The sequence below is a fragment of the Malaclemys terrapin genome, chromosome 15 (assembly GCF_027887155.1).
Source record: "Malaclemys terrapin pileata isolate rMalTer1 chromosome 15, rMalTer1.hap1, whole genome shotgun sequence".
In the NCBI taxonomy this organism is placed as follows: domain Eukaryota; kingdom Metazoa; phylum Chordata; order Testudines; family Emydidae; genus Malaclemys; species Malaclemys terrapin.
In genome coordinates, this window is record NC_071519.1 from 22,486,151 (window position 1) to 22,510,828 (window position 24,678).

At 45.4% G+C, this 24,678-nt stretch overlaps 1 protein-coding gene across 2 annotated transcripts in view; it reads left to right on the forward strand.

The window, feature by feature from the left end:
• Positions 1 to 17,963, forward strand: part of NFRKB (nuclear factor related to kappaB binding protein) — a 35,495-nt gene extending 17,532 nt beyond the window's left edge. The window contains exons 17-28 of one of the 2 annotated variants that reach the window (XM_054005368.1): positions 362 to 422; positions 1,573 to 1,747; positions 3,072 to 3,178; positions 3,699 to 3,822; positions 4,970 to 5,049; positions 5,870 to 6,090; positions 6,230 to 6,503; positions 8,181 to 8,402; positions 9,559 to 10,344; positions 12,421 to 12,527; positions 13,900 to 14,035; positions 14,922 to 17,963. In XM_054005368.1, coding sequence (XP_053861343.1) covers positions 362 to 422; positions 1,573 to 1,747; positions 3,072 to 3,178; positions 3,699 to 3,822; positions 4,970 to 5,049; positions 5,870 to 6,090; positions 6,230 to 6,503; positions 8,181 to 8,402; positions 9,559 to 10,344; positions 12,421 to 12,527; positions 13,900 to 14,035; positions 14,922 to 15,047 — 2,419 coding nt within the window. In that variant the 3' untranslated portion in view covers positions 15,048 to 17,963. The remainder of the gene's footprint in view (positions 1 to 361; positions 423 to 1,572; positions 1,748 to 3,071; positions 3,179 to 3,698; positions 3,823 to 4,969; positions 5,050 to 5,869; positions 6,091 to 6,229; positions 6,504 to 8,180; positions 8,403 to 9,558; positions 10,345 to 12,420; positions 12,528 to 13,899; positions 14,036 to 14,921) is intronic. The other variant, XM_054005369.1, reaches the window with a different exon arrangement.
• Positions 17,964 to 24,678: the final 6,715 nt, after the last annotated feature.

The following is a 24,678-nucleotide window of genomic DNA, read 5'->3' on the forward strand; positions in this document are numbered from 1 at the left end:
GAGGTTGTGAGACAAGTACAAATACTGACGCATAAATGGGGGTGCAGAGAGGTGACATGACTTTTCCCACAGTCCAGATAGGATTTCACTGGCAGAGCTGGGGATAGGACCCAAGACTCCTGACTCCCAGAACCCTGCTCTAACCTTTAGATGACGCTGCTTTTCTGTGGATACAATCTGAAGAATGCTTTGAGATCCTTAAAGATGAAAGGCTCTGTATTAATGTAGGTTCATTCAGAATCTGTTCCTCCTGTGAGAGACACATTTGCAGGTAGGCTGTGTGTGGCTAGTCCTGCTTGATATCCTTTGGACCTGCAGTTTGACTGTAGTCACTGAGGACTGACACTAATCTTTGTTTCAGAAGGACTGACTACGTGGTCCGTCCCAGCACTGGGGAGGAGAAACGTGTTTTCCAGGAACAGGTGAGGGGAGAAATCCACCCTTGTTTCAATGTGCATGTGGTTAAGTCATCTGGCAAGTAGGATAATTTAGAACAGGAGTCCGATATCTTCTGCAAACCACTTACAGTGAAAACGAGAACAATTGTAATAAATCTGTGCTGCCTTCACGTGGGCTTCACAGCTGCTGGCTTAAAGCATGTTGCGTTGAGAATTGAGCCCAACACTTTCATTTCTACATACACTAGTGCTTCCCACTTGGGATAAAGGAGAGAATATATTCAAATCAGTAATATTAAGGCTTGCATCCATGTTGCAGCTTCCCACCACTTGAGGGTCACCTAATCGGTACTCTTGAGCAGGTCTGATTCCATCCACCTGCAGGCAGTGGAGCATGGTTGCACATGCCAGGAAATATTCAGTGTAGAAGATGTTTGTAGTAGATGTTGGTTTCAATGCGTCTTACAGGCTGGCAGTCCATGTAAGGGCCTGTGCATTAGGAGAATTTCAATTCACCTCTTCCATATGTAGGCTTCATACTCAGCTTGTGTTCAGCAGTGTGACGTGTATGCAGCGGGTCACTTTGCCACTTAAGGTGTGGTAGAATGGTGGGGTATACATTCGCATGAGAATCCTCGCCACCTGGATGTAATATGGTTTCTGTCACCTATACTGACTCCATTCACTAAACAGGAAATAAGCTGGTGGAATTCACCTTTCATGTTTGGAATCTCTAAATGATTTGACACTTGTGTAGTAGCTTAATATTTTGCCACACTTCACATTCCTCTCTCCCCTTGACTCTAACTGGTTGTGAGATTAGCCAATTTAAACACAACACATTTCATTTGTATTAAAAATAATCCTTTGTGTAAGAGGTGTTGTATTAAATTAGGACCCAAGGGCACCAGTTGTCAGATGCTTCAGTGAGAGGCTTAAAACCCCCTAGTGCACTTCATAGTGCATGGTATTGAATCATGGGAGATATTCCTTCCTGACCTGACTGGTACTGCCTCACACCCTGAAGGGTGAAATGACTATTATTCTTCATGCAAGTTATAGTGCAGATGCTCTGCTCTTTAGATACATGGCTAATCGTCAAAGGTGCTAAGACCTTTTCCTTCACCATATACCTCCTGCTGAGCTGTGTCCTCTCCCATCTCCCCACATCCAGGAGCGCTACCGTTACAGCCAGCCCCACAAGGCCTTCACCTTCCGCATGCATGGCTTTGAGTCAGTGGTTGGTCCTGTGAAGGGAGTGTTTGACAAGGAGACCTCGCTGAACAAAGCCCGGGAGCATTCTCTACTGCGATCCGACAGGCCTGCATATGTTACCATCTTGTCTCTTGGTAAGGTGGCAGTGTCCTCTGCAAAATACAGCTTTTTTATTTAAAAAAATATTTCATACAAATTGCCTCACACAGCAAAATCTTAGCAGGAGGAATGGGGAATTGGGTGACATAGGCAAGGAAAAAACATGTTTCAGATGAGGAGCTGATAAGGAGCTTGGAGAGATTCAGGGAGGCTGTTCCAGATGGCAGGAACAGCAGAAGAGAAGATGGTTTTTTACAGTTGAGAGAGAGAGAGAGACAGGAAATGGGGAGGAAAGCAGAGAAGGAGAGAGATGAGGTCCTTGAGGCTGATTGGAAGAAACCATGGAAGGTTTGGAAATGGGGAGAAGTATTTTGGGCTGGATCCTGATATAAAGGGGCCCCAGGGGAATTGTTGGGTGAAGTGGAGTGAGGTGTATGAGAAGGTGGGTGTCAGCATTCTGCACATGCTGGACTCAGGCAGTACAGAATAGGGACTGCAGAAGCCGAAGTGACAGAAGTTGATGGAAAGATGTGGAGTGGGGGTGAATCCAACTTCTTTCTAGAAAGCTGGCTCTTGTCAAATGCTCCCATGGATAACATATTTGACAGTGTTTCTGTTCTACATTTTTACGCTCAGTGAAGAAAGGGATATGGATCCGTTACAGATCAGTTCTTAGTTTTGGAAAGAGCCTATTAGGAACTATGAGCCATGGGAATTTAACTCATGCCTGAATGCGCTATGGTACTGCCTCTTCATGAAGCGGAGTGTTAAGTCTTCTGGCAGAAGGCCTGAACGCTTAGTCCACAGTACAGGCAGAGATAGCCATGACTCATAGCTGCCCCTCCCTGTAATTACAGTTTGAAGACATTCTTTAGCAGTTGTGGGTTTCTGTTGCTGAAACAATCTCTATTGATTTACGAGGGAAGTTTCAAGCAGGAGCAAATGTTAGTGCCGAAGGTATTTTGCTTTAAACCATTATAGAAAAGTATATGCAGATTAGGTACAGCTCTTGGGCTCCGGGTTGCCAGATTGGCCCTCTGTATTGCAAAGTTTGGGTGCTGAAGTTGAGTGGCAGAGCCAGAATTTGCACCCCTGAGTTAGTCCCTCCAGCCCACAGGAGTTGAAGATGCTGCATGTTGCACTGGAGCTGCCCTTTGCCATCTATGCAGTATCAGTATAGTGGGTTCTGGGAAGGTATCCATGGGAAGCTCTCCTCAGTCAAAGGAAAGAGCCAATGATGGGGAGCCTGTGAATAAGATGGAGAAACAAAACAAGAAAATATAAATTGAAGGGCTTGAAGCCAACTGCCTAGATTTGCAGCTGGAGCCCTGACTAAGCCTTGTTTTCCTGTTATCTCAGTTCGTGATGCTGCGGCCCGCCTTCCTAATGGAGAGGGTACACGTGCTGAAATCTGTGAGCTGCTTAAAGATTCCCAGTTCCTGGCTCCCGATGTCACCAGTGCCCAAGTAAGTTGGATGAGACAATAGTCCATATAGGGCTGGTTGCCATTTCTAAGCCTCAGAAACCACCATCCCTTCCTAAAAAATCCGCTGATGAAGATAGGCACTATTTGGTGATGGACATAAGGCCCGGTACCTTGTGGCTCATGGAGGTGGAAATGGGAGCTGTATACACCATTTCATGGGGCTGCTACAGCACCCGCACCCCCTTTGGGCTTTGGATGGTCAAACTACAGCTAGCAGGCCAAATGTGGCCCACAGAGTTCATACTGTTCTCATCTTTGCTACAGAGCTGAAGGTCTCGCAATGTGAAGCTTCATCTTGGTCTGGGTAGACAAACAGCAGCATAGGCTGGAACCTGTATTCTCCAAAAGCTGCACCTCCTTGTTCAAATGAGGTTCGCTAATAATTGCTTCCATTTTTATGCCAGATAGGTTCAGCCTTTAAATTCCTGTCATTTGTGAACATGCCCATTGGTTGGGCAAAGTTTGGGCACGTTTAGTTTACTGTGAGTTCTGTTTTTCAGGTTAATACAGTTGTGAGCGGTGCCCTGGACCGGCTACACTATGAGAAAGATCCCTGTGTGAAATACGATATCGGACGCAAACTGTGGATATACCTGCACCGGGACAGGAGTGAAGAGGAGTTTGGTAGGTGCTTGCTGTAGGGAGCCGTGAAGCATCTGGATTGGACTTGTTTGTGACACTTGAAAGTTCTGTTTAAAATCTCTAGATGAATATTTGAAAGGGTTGGTGTCAGGTTAAAAATGTCCTGGCCTGTTAATACAGCACTAGGGAAGCAGGGGCTCTGAAAATGATTTGGAGGTTGTGGCGGATAATCTGCTGAAAGTGAGCTTCCCAATGTTATGCCCTGCCCAGAAGAGCTAATGGGATCCTGGAATGCATAAACAGGGGAATCTCGAGTAGGAGCAGAGAGGTTATTTTACCTCTGTATTGGTCACTATTTAGCTTAACAAAGGAAAGGAATAAATATGTAATAACAGGCTCTTCAATCTAGCAAAGAAAGGTATAATGCAACCCTTTGGTTGATAGTTGAAGCTAGACAAATTCAGAATGGAAATATGGCACAGATTTTTAACAGTGGAATAATTGGAACATTTTACCCAGGGTCGTGGGTGGATTCTCCATCCCTGACAATTTTTAAATCAAGATCAGATGTTTTTCTAAAAGATCTGCTCTCGGTATTATTTTGAGGCAGTTCTCTGGCCTGTGTTATACAAGAGGTTAGACTTGTTGATCACAGTGATCCCTTCTGGCCTTGGAATCTATGACATACCTCTTACATTATTGGAAATTAGAAAATGTTAAAAATCTAATTTTCATTTTTCGTGCTGTTTATTATTTGCTCATCTTGGGTAATGAAATGAGTATAGTCGGTTTCACTTCCCTTTCTAGTCAGTTTCTGGTGTTTATGACACCACACCATTAGCTGTTGAGCACTGATCAATAGAATAATATATCAAGTTGAAAGACTTGAATGTTTGTCCAGAAAAGTAGTGATCCATGTGCAAGAAATGTATACAGGTGTACATACAGCTGTCTTAGATGCATGTGCAATTATCTATGTTTTTGTGCACATTTTTTTTCACATGGATTTCCATCATCGTGGCCAAACTTTCAGGTCTTTCAGTCTGATTTATTTTTTGTTGATTGGCAACTGACAACTTTTGATGTGGTGTCTCTCAAGACCAATCTAAAGTTGGTGAATGGCCAGTCAAGTCTGCTGCCTCAGTTTTTCTTTATTCGGGGATTGTCCCCCAATTGTTCCCGTCTGCAGAACGGATTCACCAAGCTCAAGCTGCTGCAGCAAAGGCCAAGAAAGCCCTCCAGCAGAAACCGAAACCTCCAGCCAAGATAGTAAGTTGCTTTGTGCAAGTGTGTGGTACAAAGAATACAGGGGATAGGATGGCTTTGAGAGTGGGACACTGAACTTTTCAGCTTGAGGCTGTTGGTTCAAATTCAGTCCACATTGATAGGTCTTCAAATCATTACCATCTGTTGGAGTTACATTCACACATAGAGAATGAATTGGTGAGTCTCAGTCCAGTTCCCAGTGGACAATTGTCCATGCTACAAAATCCGCACCACAGTGGGTGCTAATAGTCATCGGTGGTGGTGGGCTCAGCAGAGAGGCCAATGAAATGGAATTATACATCCTTCCCTAGGTTGAGACTCATTAGCAGGATGGTGTGTGTGACGCTTGTCCTGCCATTGTCCGTGCTGTACTTGAGCTCTGGTTAAATAGAGGACTTCGTTCTCCAGGGCTTCCACTCCAGCATTTTTGATTAGCACTAAATAATTTTTGATCAAAATTATTTCCAGGTAGCGAACTAGCCAGTTGGCAGCGGGAGATATGAGATTATTAGGGCTGTCTGACATAGTGGAAATAGGAGACGAAGAAATCTGCATACATCCACCACTACTGAAATGCAGTCACCCCTGAAAGCACCAGTAGCCAAACAGCTGCTGTCACCCTGTGCCACATTGAGAAGGGAGGAGAATCATTAGCCTCTAACCCCAAGGTCCTGCTTTTGTGGAAGGTGCTTTAAGGGCTCATTTACATCCGCACAGAGAAAAGTGCCTTCATTTTTAAGGTCTCACCCACGATATCCCTGCGCAATGAACTACTGCGCTTGTTTCCATAAGGCCCCTCACTCCCGTTGTGCTTTTGTTGCAGAAGTCTAGTAGCAAGGAGAGTTCAGTGAAAGTGTTCCCCAGCAGCACTTCAGAGCCAAGCCAGCTGAGCCTCAGTGACTCCAGCATGCCACCAACCCCTGTGACGCCAGTGACGCCCACCACACCGGCCTTGCCGGCGACACCCATTTCACCTCCTCCAGTCTCTGTGGGTAGCAAGACTGTTCCAAGTGTTGGACCGGAGCCAGCTAAGCCAAGCCAAAGGTAATGTTTCCCCTGCACTCCTTTATGTTCCAGTATCGGCAGAGAACAAGTTCAATGCATGAACTGTGGGCACTGTTGGTCTCTCTTGTTGTCTTTCTTTATAGCTTCATTAACCCACTGACTTTCCATTTCTCCATAGCCTTCTCTTGGTGTCATCTCCTCCCATGCCCCAGCTGGGGACACTGCTCTCCACAGGTCAGAGTGCACAGACGCAGGCTGGGCCACAGCCGCCTCCAACCAGGGTGGTAAGCCATACTGCCGCCGCCTCAGGACTCCCGCAGGTCCGAGTGGTCACTGCGCAGTCCAGCCTCCCACCTGTGTCTCAGCAAACCCCAGTGGTAACGCAGCAGCAGCAACCTGCATCGGTGCCTCAGATCCGTGCTACAGCCACACAAACAAAAGTACCATCGCAGGTGAGAATAGCCATGTAGAAATGGTGAGCCAGCTCTCAAGTACTCTTCACCCTGATAGATCCCGTAGCACTCTGGAGATGATATATATAAATCACTCACCAACTGCTAATAAGCAATCTCATCTGAGGTGAAGCACATCAGCCATGCTAGACCAGCACCGCTGCATAACAGTCTTAGTATTACTTATCACTCACTTATATGGCACCATAAATTTACATAGAAGTTTACAAACATAAAAGACCCAAAGCACTTACAGTCTAAGACAGACAAGCCAAATGAAGGAAAGAGTAGAGCAGAAGTTCAAGAAAGGTGGGAGGAGAAGGCTTCCTGGAAGAAGTGGGTTTTAAGGAGGGATTTAAGAGGCACTTAGAAGAGGGGAAACTGTTTCAGGGCTAAGAGGCAGCACAGTACAGAGAGAACAAAACTGGGAATGGGAAAATATGGAGGGAAGTAGATAGGTGAGAAGAAAAAGCAGGAGACACAAGATTGTGTAGGGACCTGGGGTTAACATGTGAGACCCTTGTGTTTAGTGCAGTAAGTGGCTTCCTGTCTGTGAGGGGATTCAGATTGAATATGGCTGATATGCTCAGTGACAGGAGAGGAAAGTGAGGTTAGCAGCAATGTTTGGTTTAGACTGGAGGTTGCAGAAAGGAGAAATAGGGAGGCCAGAAAGGAGATGGTTACAGTGATGAATGATGGCTAAGCTCTTTTGGGCAGCAGACAGTCGTCTTGTTCTGTTTGCGCAGCACCTAGCACAATAGGGCTCTGATTCCTGGCTGGGGTTGCTAGGTGCTGCTGCAATACAAATTATTACTAAGTGGTAAAGTAAAGAGAGGACAAAACCTTTAGCAGTGGAGGCTGTAGGCAAAGGGAAGACTTTCATTATAATGAAGTGGTAATGGAGCTTAGCAAAGGAACTGGATATAGGGGGAGAAGGAGGAGAGGAATCACTGATAATAAGGTTATGAGCCTAGGAGGCAGAAGGTAGTGGACTATCAATGAAGGTAGTGAATGGGAGTGGATCAGGAGGGAGGATGTTAAATTCAGTTCTGCAGAAGATAAGTGTGTGGCAGGATGACCATGAGCAAATGTCAGGGGAGAGCAGAAGATGTTGGTTTGGACAGAAGGGCGTGCATCTGGGGACAGGGTACATAGAAGAGAGCACCTCTGAAGTTATGGGGTCAGGTTTTTTGTTGGGCAACATTAACTATACCTGGTTTGAATTTGGCTAGGTCAGCAGGCTTGACACTTTTTCTTGTGAAAAGAGCCACGTGATTTTTTTTACCACGTGATCAGGGCCCTTAGAAGGATGGATTAACCTACTCAGAAGTTACCCAAGGAAAAATTGACACTGACACAAGCCACGGCCTGCACCCGATCCCCAACCTTGGAGTATGGGCACCAGCCTGTTTCAATGGGGTGAAACTGTTGTAGGTACAAATTTGTGGTCCAATAAACTTGGCAGCACACACCTTTGCCAATAAGGGTTTGGGGTAGCTGTGTTTCCAGGCCTTAAAGAACCGTTTCAAGGAGGGACATGACAAGTGGAGGCATATGAGTCAGGGCAGGGAGAAGGGTCCCGGGCCTCTTGGACAGTGTGCCGGCAAGAAGGGCACAATGGGGAAGTGAATGTCTTGCCTGCGACCATGCATCTTTTGCCTTCACTTTTTACATTAGGCTGTTATGACCGTACCAGTGAAAGCCCAAACCAGCCCAGTGCAGGTGCAACGGCCAGGCGCATCTGTGACAGGACAGGCAGGTATCGCTGTGACAGCACTCTCTGCAGCGTCCAGCCCCACTGCAAAGCCAGTAACCAGCTCTCCAGGCAGCTCTGCACCATCCTCCTCCTCTTCCACCGCTGTCATCCAGAACGTAGCTGGCCAGAATATCCTCAAGCAGGTGAGAGGCACAAATGGGGAGCTGGACTGTGAGTCACTCTTCTATTCCTTGTGGCTTAACAGAGAGCTTAGGTGTCCAGCTGTGAAAGGCTCGTGGAAAACTACAGCAAGTCCATTACTGCTGGAAGGTTTTGTTGCCCATGCAGGTTCAGGCAGTTGAAGGCTTGCTGTATTTGGACCACGTTTTCAAATTCCGGTGTATGCAGTTGGTCACACTGCAAGTGTAAATGTGGGATGTGCGTGTGTGGAACATGCAGACACCAAATGGACATTTTTGACCTCTTTGGTTACCAGCCCGGTAGGCTTGGATATTCATAGAATCATAGAATCATAGAATATCAGAGTTGGAAGGGACCTCAAGAGGTCATCTAGTCCAACCCCCTGCTCAAAGCAGGACCAATTCCCAGCTAAATCATCCCAGCCAGGGCTTTGTCAAGCCGGGCCTTAAAAACCTCCAAGGAAGGAGACTCCACCACCTCCCTAGGTAACGCATTCCAGTGTTTCACCACCCTCCTAGTGAAATAGTTTTTCCTGATATCCAACCTGGACCTCCCCCACCGCAACTTGAGACCATTGCTCCTTGTTCTGTCATCTGCCACCACTGAGAACAGCCGAGCTCCATCCTCTTTGGAACCCCCCTTCAGGTAGTTGAAGGCTGCTATCAAATCCCCCCTCATTCTTCTCTTCTGGAGACTAAACAATCCCAGTTCCCTCAGCCTCTCCTCATAAGTCATGTGCTCCAGACCCCTAATCATTTTTGTTGCCCTCCGCTGGACTCTTTCCAATTTTTCCACATCCTTCTTGTAGTGTGGGGCCCAAAACTGGACACAGTATTCCAGATGAGGCCTCACCAATGTAATATTTCTTCCCCAAGCTTGACTGAAAGGGAACTAGTATCTATCGTCCCTCAATCTCTTGTGTGGTGTGTGAGGGGAGGAAAGAGGTGCCAGCTAATGAGTCATCGACACAATTTCCAGCAGCACAGTGCTCTCTAGAACCTTTGTTGGAGAATTGGTTCAATTCTGATGGGGAAGAGATAAAAAGAGCAGCATCTGCTGAGCAATATCAGCCTGTTGGGAAGTTTTGTTTGTGTCCGGCTGCGTCTCGGGCCATTTCCTCACTGGATGTAACATGATTGTACCTCTTTGGTCTTCCAGGTGGCTATTACAGGGCAACTTGGCATGAAGACCCAGGCTGGAAGTGGCATCCCACTCACAGCTGCTAACTTCCGGATCCAAGGCAAGGACGTGCTGCGCCTGCCTCCCTCTTCCATCACCACGGATGCCAAGGGACAGACTGTGCTGCGCATCACCCCAGACATGATGGCCACCCTTGCCAAGTCTCAAGTCACCACAGTCAAATTGACTCAGGACCTCTTCACAGCAGCTGCCGGAAGCAGCACTAGCGGGAAGGGCATCTCTGCAACTCTGCACGTGACATCCAATCCTGTCCAGTCTGCTGATTCCCCAGCCAAGACTAGCACAGCCACTTCTGCTTCTCCCAGCCCTGCTGGGACCACGGTGGTTAAAGTGACACCTGACTTAAAGACTGCGGAGTCGACCAGTTCAGCTTTCAGACTGATGCCCGCTCTGGGCATGACGATGGCAGATCAGAAGGGCAAAGCCATTACTACAGTGGCATCCACTGAGGCTAAGCCAGCTGCCACCATAAGAATTGTGCAAGGACTGGGGGTTATGCCACCGAAAGCAGGGCAGACTATTACTGTAGCCACTCATGCCAAGCAAGTGCCCTCTTCCTCTTCAGTGAGCATGCCTGGCACAGTTCATACCTCAGCTGTTTCTTTACCAACCATGAGTGCTGCGGTGTCCAAGGCAGTTGCTGTGGCCTCTGGGGCAGCTGGCACTCCCATAACCATAGGAACAGGAGCCACTGCTGTGCGGCAGGTACCCGTGAGCACCACAGTCGTATCTACATCCCAGGCTGTAAGTAACTCATGCTGTCTCTTGTGGTTGGGGTGAGAGGAGATAGTCTCATTCCCTCTTTCTGCTGAAACATCCCAGATCCGTCTTAATTAGGGCACTAGCTGATTTTAAAGCATAGAGCATTGAAGGACTAACCAGCTCATAAGAGTTACACAGTGACTGCTAAGAAGCATTGTGCCAGAAAGAGGGGTGGCTTCTGGCCACTAGGAGGCAGGTTCAGTTAGGTCATTTGTCCCCACTGCTGGTTCCCAACCCTCCCCTCAGGCCAGGAGCCTGCAGGTTAGAATTGGGTGAGAAGCAGGAAGGCACCCCGATTTGGTAAGTGTGTGGGTTATGGAGTAAGATTTACGAGTGGTGGGAGGGGTCTTACCCATCCCAGTCCCATGCCAATGGTCAGAGCTTCTGTTTCAAGGGGAGGGAGACGGGAGCTGAATTTACTTTCCTCCTCCCATTTCAACAAAGAACTGTTTTAATGATAGGGTCTCACAAGTCTACCCTACCTGGGAGCTCAACTGTAGAAAACTGGATACAAGTTTATAAAGTGTGCCAGTAACAAATGTTGATGGGAAAACAAAAGGGAGTCAAGAGACTAAGGATGAATCTGCTAAACTGTTTCTAAGGATAACCCATCTATGGCTGCAGTTTATAGTCTCTTTTTTTCCATCCCACCCTGTCCCAGATAGGTCACCTTAGTCTGGACAAAATCCAGAGCCAAGGTGGGCTGCAGGGAGAAGACTTGATGCTGATTTCTCCAAATTGTCAGCACATTATTCAATTTATTGATTGTCAGCCCCAGCAAAATATCCTCATCCAGATGGCAAGCAAGGCCCCATGTACTCTGCAAGATGGATGGAAATTATGTGGCAAGATCCCTGGATTCTGCAGCCCACCAGGGCAGCAGGCTGGAGATGCTGTGTTAGCTTTGGATAAACTGAAAAATTTGAGGTTTTCACTGAAATCAATATGAAAAGGAAAAATCCAGTCACTGCAGTTTTCCATCCTGTTTAATTTCATATTCATTTCAGAATATTTTATGCTGCCCTACAAAGTTGAATTTTTAATATGCTAAAGAATTTTATGTAAAAGTTGCATAACTATTATAGAAGCTGTTGCAGAAGCTGAAGGTTGGGCAGCTGGGTAAGGTAGGGTATAGATGCGGTTGTGGGCATCAGAGGCAGTATGAGAGACAGTCTGTGTGACAGTCCCTGTTACCTGGATGTTAAAACGATCAGCAGTGAAATAATAAGTAGATTTGACAATGAAATTGGCACCTTTAAATTCAACATTAATTCTTTACTAAGGTGAATGGGGGCAGTTTGCAGCTCTCAGATCCCATTGTTGCAGGCTCTCTGCAGACTCCGGCAGATGTCACTGCATTTGTGTATTTTTGGTTCATGTTTGGAAAGCTTTCTTTGCAACCGTAAGGGCTAGAAACCTGGCTTGTAGTATAAAATGTGATTGTGCAGCTAATATCATGGCTGCAGAACCTTGAAATATGCTAGACCTTGGCTAAAAGCTGCCTTCAAACACTGATGGAAAGTGTCTTCCTTCTCTTGTTAAGATAAGTTTTCTCTATGACAAGTTTGTCACTACTACAGTAGTGGCATAAAATTCTACATCTTGTCGCTCAGCCATACAAGCCGCTTTTGCACCTGATAGGATTCTCTGGAACATTTACCTCCTGGAATGGTGTCAGCTTTGGAATTTCATGAGGTGCTGCCTGTGTTGAGCTGGGAGTTCAGTAAAAGTTAACGCCGGCACTTCTTGTTTTTTAATGCCCAAAGATGAGCACCTAAAACTGTGTCTCAATAAAGGCAGCTAAATAAGCTGCAAATGTTAACCAAACAACCCTTCCCTGGGAAATGCTGCTGTGGAGACATAGGGTTGAGCAAGCTGTGAGGTAGGGTAGGTAGGGTACATTTTAATGAGCCAGAAATGAGACAGATTTCATTAGCAAAGCTGAGAACTGTTGTTGATTTCTATGCCAGGACTGCAAGTGGCACCTGTATGTTGCCAGGCTCTTTACTGAACTCCCCATTACTCCCAATATTGTCTAATAATCTTCCACTTCCCTAGGGTAAACTGCCAGCTCGAATCACGGTGCCGCTCTCAGTGATCAGCCAGCCAGTGAAAGGCAAGAATGTGGTGACAGCCCCCATCATCAAGGGCAACCTCGGGGCCAAGTGAGTAATGTGCAACCTTCCAGTGAGCAGCATCTCCGTTTGCTCTCTAAGTGAGATGGAGAGGTCCAACAATCAGGTTCATGGAGATCTAGAAATCGAGGTTGGACACACCACAATCACAGGAAATTTGAGGAGATATACCCATCTTGCATGATCCGAACATGATTCCTGCTCACTGCTCCAGAGGAAGGCACCTCCAGATCATTCCTCCAAGACAGTGGTGGGCAACCTGCGGTCCACATGCGGCCCATCAGGGTAATCAGATTGTGGGTCACAAGACGTTTTGCTGGCGTGGACCGTCCTCAGGCACAGCCCCCCACAGCTCCCCATGGCCATGGTTCACCTTTCCTGGCCAATGGGAGCTGCGGGAAGTGGCAGCCAGCACATCCCTGAGGCCTGCTGCTTCCCGCAGCTCCCAGTGGCCGGAAACAGCGAACCGCAGCCACTGGGAGCTGTGTGGGGCCGTGCCTGCGGACGGTCAACATCAGTAAAATGTCTCGTGGCCTGCAATCAGGTTACTCTGATGGGCCTCATGCAGACCACAGGTTGCCACCACTGCCCCAAGGTCTTTGCCCTGGAGGAGAATTTGTTCCCTACTCTGAACTTAGCTATCAGCTCAGCTCCATTCACATGAGCGAGAATCACCCTGATGAAGTATCTAATCTTATTCATGATCTGAGGCCCAGTCAACATGAGAGAAACTAGCCCAAGTGTAACTGTATCAACATAGATCCCATCAGCATGCAAGTAATGGTCCATTTTCATTTCTAGAATCCTTGTCACATCACTCTAGCCACTACGTCTAGGGCAGGAAATTCCACATGCTGATTGCATTCTGCATTATCTAACCGTCTGGTTAGACTAACCCATTGACAAGAAGCCAGGGTGACCCTCAGAGCTTCCAGTGTTGCAGTCATGTGACTAGCATGCAGTACCTTCTGCCATGCAGCATGGTGAACGTTAGCATAACCTATTCATTCTAACCTCTGTCAATATAGTCACATGAAAAATTTAGAACCAGTGCTAAATGAGGTCAGTGGCTTTCATCTCTTAGCAGCTGAAGAGCAGTTTAGTCAGTGATCAGAGCGGCATAGAAACACAAATACTTTCATACCAAATCAGCAGTTACTGCATTTAGCTAATACAGGTACACTACAACAGAACTGTATTACCATTTGCATTTCCAGCTACTTTTGAAAATAACCAGAATTTGGTAGTGATTCTTGAATGCCAGGGTAGTCCCACTGTCTCACTCAGAGCTAAGTCGGGAGCTGCATGCAGGGCTATATGGGGAGTCCTAGGTTGTGTCACCGAGTCCAGTTAATTCAGCCCTCTGCATCACTATTGACCTTCAATTGGTTTCTGTCTTTAGCATTAGTGGGCTGGGTCGGAATATCATCCTGACTACCATGCCAGCTGGGACAAAACTGATTGCTGGGAACAAACCAGTGAGCTTCCTGACAGCACAACAGCTACAACAGCTGCAGCAACAAGGCCAGGCCACGCAGGTAAGAATACCTGGCAGGACTATAGGTCTGCCCATTCGCTCTTCACTGCAGTCGCATCTCCATGAAGGTCTTGCCCATGAAGACATAAGGTTCCATTGACATTGGTACCCAATCTGCAAATGTATGTCTTTGGTGGTTGCACTGAGCACATTTAGTTCATCTCCCCACTTCCTTCTATAGCATCTGGATTTATTTTGTTTTAAATTTTAATGAAATGAGCTACTGGATAGTAAGGACGAAGAAAAAGAACAATATTAATGTCAGGCAGCATGCCAACTTTTCTCCCTCTGCAGTGACTTAGGGCTAAAAGGATTGTATCTTACACTTACTGATACTTTTGCACTTCTCTAGCACCTTCCAGCCAGAGGTCTGCAGCTTGAACTCCCTCTGTCTCCTAGGGCAAATCACATCAGGCTTTGTGCATCAGTTTCCCATCCATAAATTTGGTATAATAGTAACTGGGAAGTTGCAGGATACTTTGAGAGCCTGTGATATGAGGCCTGTAGAAGTCCAGAGAATCTAACTGATCAAATGCTTTTATTCTGAAAATCTGAAAGCAGCTGAGATTTGGGAATTTATTCAAACTGGTGATTAATCCTTTTTCATTAGAATCTGTCTCTCTCCCCCCCTCCTCCCCCCCCCCCCATCCCTCCTCCACTGCACTGGATGCTTTGAACTTGCTGATGCCAAACAGTGCAGTCAGTGCCTTTCAGTATTGCTTGTATGGGTGACTTTTGGACTAACTTTAATGCTGGCTGTGACTGAATCAGGTGAAGTCTTTGCCCTGAATTAGTGCTGTTGGCCAATTGGGATTGATGCTGTGTGTGTGCAGTGTGACGACATGTTGTGCTCTGCTGTGAATTAAATGCTCTTTCATTTCAAACAGGTGCGAATTCAAACAGTATCAGCCTCCCATCTCCAGCAGGGAACAGTGTCGGGCTCTACCAAGGCAGTCTCTACTGTTGTTGTGACAACAGCACCATCTCCGAAACAGACACAGGATCAACAGTGAACATCAGTTGTGAAAAGGGATCACTTTCCAAGAGCTTCCCTGGCCTTATTATCCTTCCCCCATCCATCACCAGTCAGGGCTTCTTAGGTGCCAACACAGACCATCCAGAGATTGGACTGGAGCCTCACCTGTGCCAAAAGCAAAACATGGCGTGCCTGGAGCCAGAATTGTGGTATCCAGTGGAAACCTCAGTACAGCAACACAAGACTCTGTATTTAAGAACCTAAACATCTCAGTCCAGAGTTGTAAAATCAAGCTCTATAGCAGTGACTAATTGGAGATTTTACTACGCGTCTTTATTCTCTTCTCATTCGAATTGCCCTTTTTGCAAATGGCAGTGTGCCTTGCTGTCATTGCATTATGTTCTGGGTTAGCCTCAGGCAGTCAGCCTGGGTTCTTCCTTTACCTTTGAAACTTGCTGCTAGGGGAAGAGGGATTCAGTGACTCTCTAAAGTCATGGACAAGCTTCATTCTTGGTCTTGAAGTCCAGCTATCAGTTCTCTTTATATCCTGTAGAGGTGGCTGTAGTTGGTGGCTGATTTTATTGTTAGGGCTTAATCTGTATGTAATACAAATTCTATATATTTATTTATTTTATAACTTTTTAAGACATCTCCTTTCACTTCCCAACCCAGATTCTTTATTGACTGTCATCACCATTTCTGGAGAAACTTTCCGTTTGTTATCCTTCCAAAGGCCAGATAGAAGAGTCCTGTCCCATAGCATGCCTGATGAAGAAAACCTCTGCTGTAAAATAGCTAATAACTATTGTATGTATGTATCTGCCCGTATGAGAGTCTGGCTGTGAATGAGCTCAGAGAAAGGACACAGGAAGAAAAGTCTGCCAGGGAATTTCCCTTCTTACATTTCTCAGAGATTGAATCATCAACCAGAGAAGACTACAGCCTGTTTAAAAGGAAAAGAGAACAAGCCTTCAGTTTTGTCCACGCTGCATTCATTCTGACTCAAGCAGAAGTGTTTTACTTTTAACCCAAGTTGATGCTGGCCTGGCCTTATTTGATTTTTATCTGTCTCTGATTTTTATCTTGATATACAAGTTGTTGGGATTGTGCATGTTACAGATCAGGAGATGAACTGACTTCTGCTCCCAACTCTGACATCACTGAAATTCTTTCTCTGAATGAGTCCAGAAGAAGTGTCAGGGTAGGAAAAAAATAACAATGCAGAAAGCAGTTTTATTTACAACCCATGCTCCAGAGATCTAACCACCCTCCTGCTTAGATCTGACCTGCCATCTCCCTTCAGTTCTAGACAGACCATTTCATTTTGGCAAGGAAAGAGTTCTGTCATACTGTCATGAAATGTAGTGTGATCATCTGATCTGCTAAGGGCTAATAGACACTGTTATAAGAAGGTTTCTTAAACATTGTTCCTCTTGTTTTTTTAATACACTGTTTGTTTGCCTTTGATTGATACCGTCATTGAATATAGTCTATTTAAAAAAAAAAAAAGCCCTGCTGTTCATGGTCTTCCAATGTTTAGCTGAATTGTTGAGGCTGGATTCTGCTTGAAAGACTCAGTTGTAGCTACTCATTGCTGGCTCAGGTACTGTTGATCCGGGCAACATGAGGCTTTTGATTGAATTTAGATTGAGACCTTGTATGTCGTGCACTCTTTATTTTTAACTATAGCCAACCCACTTGGGAAAATCAGATACAAAAAATATATCAAGAAGCAGATGGCAGCTGCATTTGAGCAGAGCTAGGTACCTAAATGCAGCATTTTAAAATACTCTCTTGAATCATGGTTTTTGTGCACTTAACAAGATCTGGAAAGATAAAGCTTCCTTTCCCCTCTTCCCCATATCAGTCACTTCCTGTGTCTTTGTCCCTTTTCCTTCAGGATGAACAGGAAGGCTTCTGGTTTTGAAGCTGAATTCTTTAACCCGAGTTTAGCTCAGTCAGGTAACCAAAGCTAGTCAAATATAGAGCTAAACTGAAGTGCTGTCCACAATACTCCTGAAATGTTTTTATTATATAAATCCTATCCCAAATCAGGGTAATCCCCATTTGCTAGTCGTATTTAACAGAGTTATGTCTCAGGCCTTAGAGACGTGTTGAATGTCTTTCTTACAGTGTGCAGCACTGCGGCTTTAATGTAGCCCATTACTGGTAATTAGACATGGTTTGTAACTCTTGAACTCGTGGCATTACACGGGGGGAAAAAAGCTATATCCCAGCCTCAAATTAGGTGCATTATTGTGGTGGGAGATACCCTCCTTCTGCAGAATGGAGGGGTTTACTCTGCGCCAGCCAGGCTCCATTAAACTCCACCTTCTTGAACCATTGCCCCCATTATTTTTGATGGTTTTGAGCTTGTTTTCCTTTTACCAGTTGGTGCCACAGATAAGTTATTTATCATCTGTGTTGTGGTAGCACCTAGAACCTACTAGTGAAGGATCAGGGCCCTGTTGCGTTGGGCACTGTACACAAACACAATGAAAAGATGGCCCCTCCCCGAAAGTGTCTGTTTAAAACATACTTATCCACTCAACATACTTGATGTATCCATGCAGCATTCATCGGCTCTGCCAGCCCAGGGAGAGCTTGAAAGCCATTTTCACCAAACCTTGTTCGCCCAACAAAAATTTGTTTTTTGCCAAACCATTCTAGCAGTTTAGACAAGTGTTCCGCTTGCCTATGCTATTTCTAGGCTTGGCAGAATTCACTTTTAAAAAAATAATTTCAATGGATAATTCAACATTTATCTTTAAGCATTTTATTTTTATTTTTATCAATTTAAATGTTCATAGTTGTGGGAAATCATGGTAGGGGGTCAGACAATTTAATGACAGTAGATGTTGCTATTCAAAAGTTTAAAGCTTTATAACCAATAAAACACCAATTGTCAATATGTCAAAATGTACAAAGTAAATATCCTTAAATCAAACTTTAATACGTTCAAGCAGCATTTTTCTTACTTTGCCTCTCTGTATACTTTGGTTCTTATCAGTGGAAATTTTTTTTTTTTTTTTTTTTGTCGTTTGTGTGTGTACAGTGAAGTTAAAGACAAGATGGGTGAGGTAATAATTTATTGGACCGACAACTTCTGTTGATGAGAGAGACAATCTTTGGTGCTTACATAGAACTCTTGTTCAGGTCTGGGAAATGTACTCAGTGTTACAAGGTGGAATAGAATAGATTGGATAGCATAGGTAGTTAACTCATATTTCAAGGGACCATTCAAGGTGAAGTGGCCTGTTAACATATTTCCAGTCATAGAAGGAAAGTGGAGGGGCGGGAGGGAGATAAATGTGTTACAGATTGTTGTAATAAGCTATAAATCCAGTGTCTTTTTTCAGTCCATGGTTTTTAGTGTCTAGCAAAGTTATTAATTAAGCTCCCAGGCTTGTCTTTTGAAGGAGCTGTGCCAGGTTTCCTTTGAGGATGAGGGCTGAGAGGTCAAATATAGAACAATCATTTTGTGGAAAGCGTTTACCCACAGGTGATAGGATGTTTCTGTCTTTATCATTTTTCTGTGTGAGTTCTTTGAGAGTGTAGTGACAGTCTCGTTTCACCCATATAGTTGTTGTTGGGGCATTTAGTGTACTGGATGAGGTACACCACATGTTGTGATAGGCATATGTAGGACCCATGGATCTTGAAAGTTGTGTTTCAGGGGGGTGTTGATTATCATAGCAGTGGAGATACATCTACAGGTTTTGCACCTGTTCTGGCAGGGTCTGGTGCCGCTTTGAATTGGTGTGCCCTGGTCTGTGGGGAGCTTGCTTCTGATGATGAGCTTGAGGGGTTGTTTGAAGGCCAGAAGAGGGGATTCAGAAAAGACTTCAGGATGTGGTCCCCATCGAATGTGGGTTGTAATTGTTTGATGATTTCCAGTGTGGGGTGGTAGGTGACAACTAGGAGTGTGCGTCAAAGGGGGTTTTATTTCTGTATTGAAGCAGGTTCTCCTGGGGTATTTGGGGGCCTGTTCCATGATGCAATCTACTTCTCTGATGGAGTGTCCTTGATTGGTGAAGGCATTTTTAAGTGTGTTATGGTATATATCCCAGACTTCCTTTTTGGAGTATATTCTGTGGTATCTGAGTGCCTGGTTTCTTGGTGTTTTTGGGGTGGTTACTGGATCTGTGAAGGTAGATGTGATGATCCATAGTTTGCTTGCTTATAGTTGTTTGTAGGGTTCCATTGCTGAAGCTGATTGTGGTTTCCAGGAAGTTGATGCTAATGTGGGATTGTGGATTTATGGTTTGTTCCAACAATCCTTCCACTTAACCCTCCCACCCCTATCCTTTTTTTGTTTTCTTTTCTCCCTTTCCTCCCTGTGACTAGAGAGGTGTTAACAGGGAGGAAAGGGAGAAATTGAATGGTCCCTTGAATGATGACAATCTTTTCCACTTCTGTTTAGCTCTGACACTGAGTACCTTTCCCAGACCTGAGGAAGAGCTCGAAAGCTTGTCTCTCTAACCAACAGAAGTTGATCCAAAAAAAGCTATTGCCTCCCTTGTCTCTCTACTATCCTGGGACCAGCATGGCTACAACACTGAAAACAGCTAAATTGATATTTACCAACCATCTAATCCTTTCAAGCCTACCCTATTTCCTACCTCCGGTAGTGCTGAGGATAAGAGAGGGGATACCCCTTCCCAGAGAGCTTTTGTAGAAGTCTGATGCTTTACTCTTAGGCTTGCTCTGAAGAGATCTTTCCTACCAGACAATGTTCCATGTTTTTTCACTGTTTACTTGAAATGCTGGGGTCATCTGTAGCATTTGATTAAAACTGGACCTTGTGCTTCGCTCTACTTGAGGCACTTTTGTTTCTCTGCAGTTAAGAACTTGGGTCTCTAATTAACTTGCACCTTGTCACAGATACAGTCTGGCTCTCCCTGCTGTGAAGGGAATCCACACCTCTGGATCCCCAGGTACTTTGAGTTTCCATGGCTCTCACCAGGTTGCATTGTTTCTTCCCGTGGCTTTTCTGACACATTCCCTGGGCACCGACTATGTCTGCTACCCCTTCACGGAAATAACGCCCCTCTGCCCACCTGCTGTAGGCCCCTAGGACCAGTACTGACCCCTGGGTATATTAAACCCACCCTCTCTGTGTTCTACCCGACAAGGCGAGCCTTCTGGTTTACCTTTCCAATGGGTCCCGTGGGAGTTGCAACACACAACACTACTCAAACACTGTTGTTCTTTAATGGTCTGAGAAATGCACAGATTACAGATCATATAGAAAACAACAAATATGCTGAATGCAAGCCATTCGCTAGCTCACCTTTGCTCAGTGTCCATCTATGTTCAGGAAAGTAGGCAGGGGACCCCTACTTCATCAGGCTCTCAATGCTGGGTTGCTTCTCCCTCCTCTTCCAGTGGAGAAAAAAGTCCCCCAGAGTAGAGCAGCTCCTGCCCTTTTATAACTTTCAGCCCCCCTTTGTCAACCCAGCCACATCACACAGGGCTGTGAAACATCCACATCCACACCTCCACTGTAGACAGTATTAGATCAATGAAAGAATTCTTCCATCGACCTGCTCCCACTAGGATTACCTCTCCCTTGGCGGAGGTAATGTCTACAGTGAAGCACTGTTGCAGCTGTACCACTGTAGCGTTTCAAGTGTAGACCAGCCCTCAGATTCCTCAGGTGATCAGATCCCTGCCAGTGACTTCATTGCCCATGTGACCATCTCCCTGACTTCAGATTTAAAAAAAAAACAGTTTGCTCTGGGCAGCAGCCATCTCCGTATCATTTAGGTGGAGGATTATCAATGTTTAATGACTCTCTTATCAGACCTTTGCCGCTACACGTTGGAATTTCAGAACAACAGGAAGACAACAGCGAAGACGACGACTAGCCCTTTATTCGAAATGGAGTTTGCAGCTTGGTAAAGATACAGAGTTCATAATCTGACAATGAATTCATAAAGTGTACAAGCAAATTCCCCAGATCATCACTCCTCTCTAGGCCTAAATGTTGTGGCATTTAGGGACAAATTCCTCTGAAATTTTTGAAAAAGCAAAGTTACAGTGTAGATTAAAATGATTAAGTTAGCTTATACCAGCCAAGAAACTGCTCTCGGCCATTCTTATTGGAAAGCCTGTGCTAACTAGTGTTCAATTGACACTCCTCCCCTCACCAAAAGGGTCCAACTTTTAGATCCCTGCTCTTATGGGCTCGTTAAATGGAAAGAGTTCTTCATTCCTTCCCTGTCGCTGCTAAGCTGTTGGCTGACCATGAGCAGCCCTCCCTGGGTTACTGCTGCTCTGAAGCTCCTTCTACTAGAATTTGAGGTATATGCCCTGCGGTGCAGGAGCAGCTACCTCTGCACAGACCCTTTGGGTGGAAAAGCTACACATGGCGTTAGAAAGAAGGTATGTCTTTTTATGTATTATACGAGTGCCTTAATTCCTCCTCTCTCCACCAGTGGGATAGACACACGTCTCATCAAGAGAGTAACTTCTAGCCACCACCCACAAGGACTAAGGCCTGGTCTATGATACAGAGTTAGGTTGATGCAAGACAGCTTCTTAACTATGGAAGCGGCTACACTTAAATTTTGCTCCTGCCAGTGTAACTGCCCAGCTATGCCAACTTAACTCCACCGCCACGAGCAGCGTAAAGTCAAGGTTGATATAGTTAGGTTGACGCAGAGTCAATGTAGATGCTGCGTTGCTTATGTCGACTGTTACAGGCGTTCAGGAGCCTTCCTGCAATGCCCCCCACTAACAGTACGATCAATACAAGCACTCCTTGTGAGGACATGCACCGCCGACACGAGCAAAGTGTAGACATGTATGAGCGATGTAATTGCGGCGGTGGCTGTGTGCTGATGTAAGTTAGGTCAACTTAATTTTGTCGTGTAGACATGGCCTTAGTAAACTTCCCCTACCCCACACACATCCATAAAATATTAACACCTTTAATGAGAAGCGAAGTCTGCCTTTTTTTAACAACTGATGGGTGGGTATGTGTGACGGGTTGGATCACAGAAACCCCCTTGGGAGCTGCCACCCAATGTGCAAAGACTACCCCTGCTTCTGTTTTCCCTGCCAGCTCAGGACTCCAGCACCCTGTCTTGCTGAGCCAGACGCTCCTGTCTGGCTCTAACACAGATCCAGGGTCTGAATCGCTTGTCCCAAAGCTGCAGGTTTACCTGAAAACAGCTCACAGTAGTGTGCTTGTCTTTAGCACTCAGATGCCCGACTCCCAATGGGGTCTAAACCCAGATAAATCCGTTTTACCCTGCGTAAAGCTTATGCAGGGCAAACTCATAAATTGTTCGCCCTCTATAACACTGATAGAGAGATATGCACAGCTGTTTGCTCCCTCAGGTATTAATACATACTCTGAGTAAATTACTAAATAAAAAGTGATTTTATTAAATACAGACAGTAGGATTTAAGTGGTTCAGAGTAGTAACAGACAGAACAAAGTAAGTCACCAAGCAAAATAAAATAAAATGCGTAAATCTATGTCTAATCAAACTAAATACAGATAATTTCCTCAGTTCCAGAGCACTCCCTTTTACAGGCTAATCTCCTTTTAGCCTGGGTCCAGCAATCACTCACACCCCCTGTAGTTACTGTCCTTTGTTTCAGTCTCCTTCAAGTATCCTAGGGGGGGTGGAGAGGCTCCTTCTTTAGCCAGCTGAAGACAAAATGGAGGGGTCTCCAGTGGGTTTAAATAGACTCTTGTGGGTGGAGACCTCCCTCCTATGCAAAGTCCAGCTCCAAGATGGAGTTCTGGAGTCACCTGGGCAAGTCACATGCCCCTGCATGACTCAGTCTTTACAGGCCGATGCCATTGTCCACATGGTATCTTGCATGTCTCCAGGAAGACTTCTCATGTGGATTGGAGCATTCCAAGATGCATTGTTCCCCAAGTGTTTCCTGATCAGGTACTTAACCTGGCGAATTCCTTCCTAAAGAAGCTGACCAAATGCCTCACAAAGCTTACTTAGAAACCAAGCCAGCATTCAGCCCATATTCTTAACCTCAAGTAGAAAATGATATATATATGTACAACTAGGATGAATAGATATAGTAGACCATAACCTTTACGGAGATATGTTACATGGCACAGGCAGCACAAAACATTATTCCAGTTATGTCATACATACATTTATAAGCACCCCCTCCCCATAAAGCCTTATGGGGTTCACCGTCACAGTATGTACTAAAAAAAATGAAGCCAGTCTGTTCTGTAACTGTACAGGGCACCCTGACGGCTAGAAACTCGCCTTGGAGATACTCCTAGGGTGGTTCTCAATGAAAATGACTTTCCAGACCATGATTTAAATGTTAGGTACCACTTTTCATCTTCAGAATGCTTTACAATAATTCTTACACTGTAGATGAGGTAGGGAAACCTTTTTCCGACTCTCTCTCTCTTTAGAAAACGGAAACTGAAGCATGTAACTGCGACATGGCCAAAGTAGCGGAGAATGTCCCTGGCAGATCCAGATTTAGTACTTGTGACTCCAGTCCTGTACCTGGTGCCTATTTTCAATACTTAGTCATCTTTCTGTCAAGTATTGTTTACGTAGTTCAAGAGCTGACTGCCAGGCCAACGCCCGCGCTTTTGCCTTAAACACCTTAAAGGCACAAATGTTACACCCCAGAGCAACAGGCATCAGAACAGGCAGCGTTGTTATGTGGGAAGGGAGAATGTGCTGCTGTTTCTGTTTAATGGAAAGGGTTTCTGTCTTAACAGCGAGGGTAGGAATGGAATGATGATGATGAGCAAAATTCTCAAAGTGCTTAAGACTCCCACTGTAAGTCACTTTGCTTAAGTTCCTTTATATTCCGTTGAAAGAGAACTGAATGACAGCTAGTGTACATTCATTTGCATTTACAGTAGTGGCTAGAGTCTAGCTGGGTGAATAATTCATTTTTCAGTTGGCCGTTCTGATTTTAAAAAAAAAGGGGGGGGGGCTGATTGAACTGAATTTGAAAACTGAAAAAATGTTGCTGAGCTGAAAAAATCTGTTTTGGGTTCAATGAAGCACGTCATTTGACCTGAAACAAATGTTTTTGGACATTCTTAAAGGGCTAGATTCACACAACAAACAGAAGAAGAAGAGGTGGTGATACCTTTCTTCTGTTTTGTGAATGGCATCTAAGCCGGAGGGGGCGATCATGTGAATTGGGGTTGATCAGTATTGCATTTTTTCAGCAAATAAATTGTGTGAAATATTTTTGCCCAGCTGTAATCTAGAGCATCTAGATCACATCCCCTTTGTGCTACGTGCTGTACATACATAAGGAGATGGCCTCTGCCCTGGAGAGCTTAGAAACTGAATAGACTAGACAGTGGTGGAAAGGAAGTATTGTTGTCCTCATTTTTACAGTTGATTAACCGAGGCACAGAAAGGTTAAGGGACTTGGCTAGAATCACAGGGGAATGTTTGGGAGGAGCTAGGAATTGAACCTCGATCTCCGGCTTCCCCATCCATTTTTCCTCTCACTAGTTATTTGTGGAGCTGCACGTTTGTCATGGGGGTGGGTGGGCATCAGATGCTGTGTTTTGGTTTTTAATCCATTGGTCCATGATGTCTCTGGGAGGCCTCAGGGTACAGGCGCCCCACTGCAGGGTGAGTGTGGGATGGGGTCACTCTGCAACCTCCCCCAGGGTCTCCCAGCCTTTGGGGGTA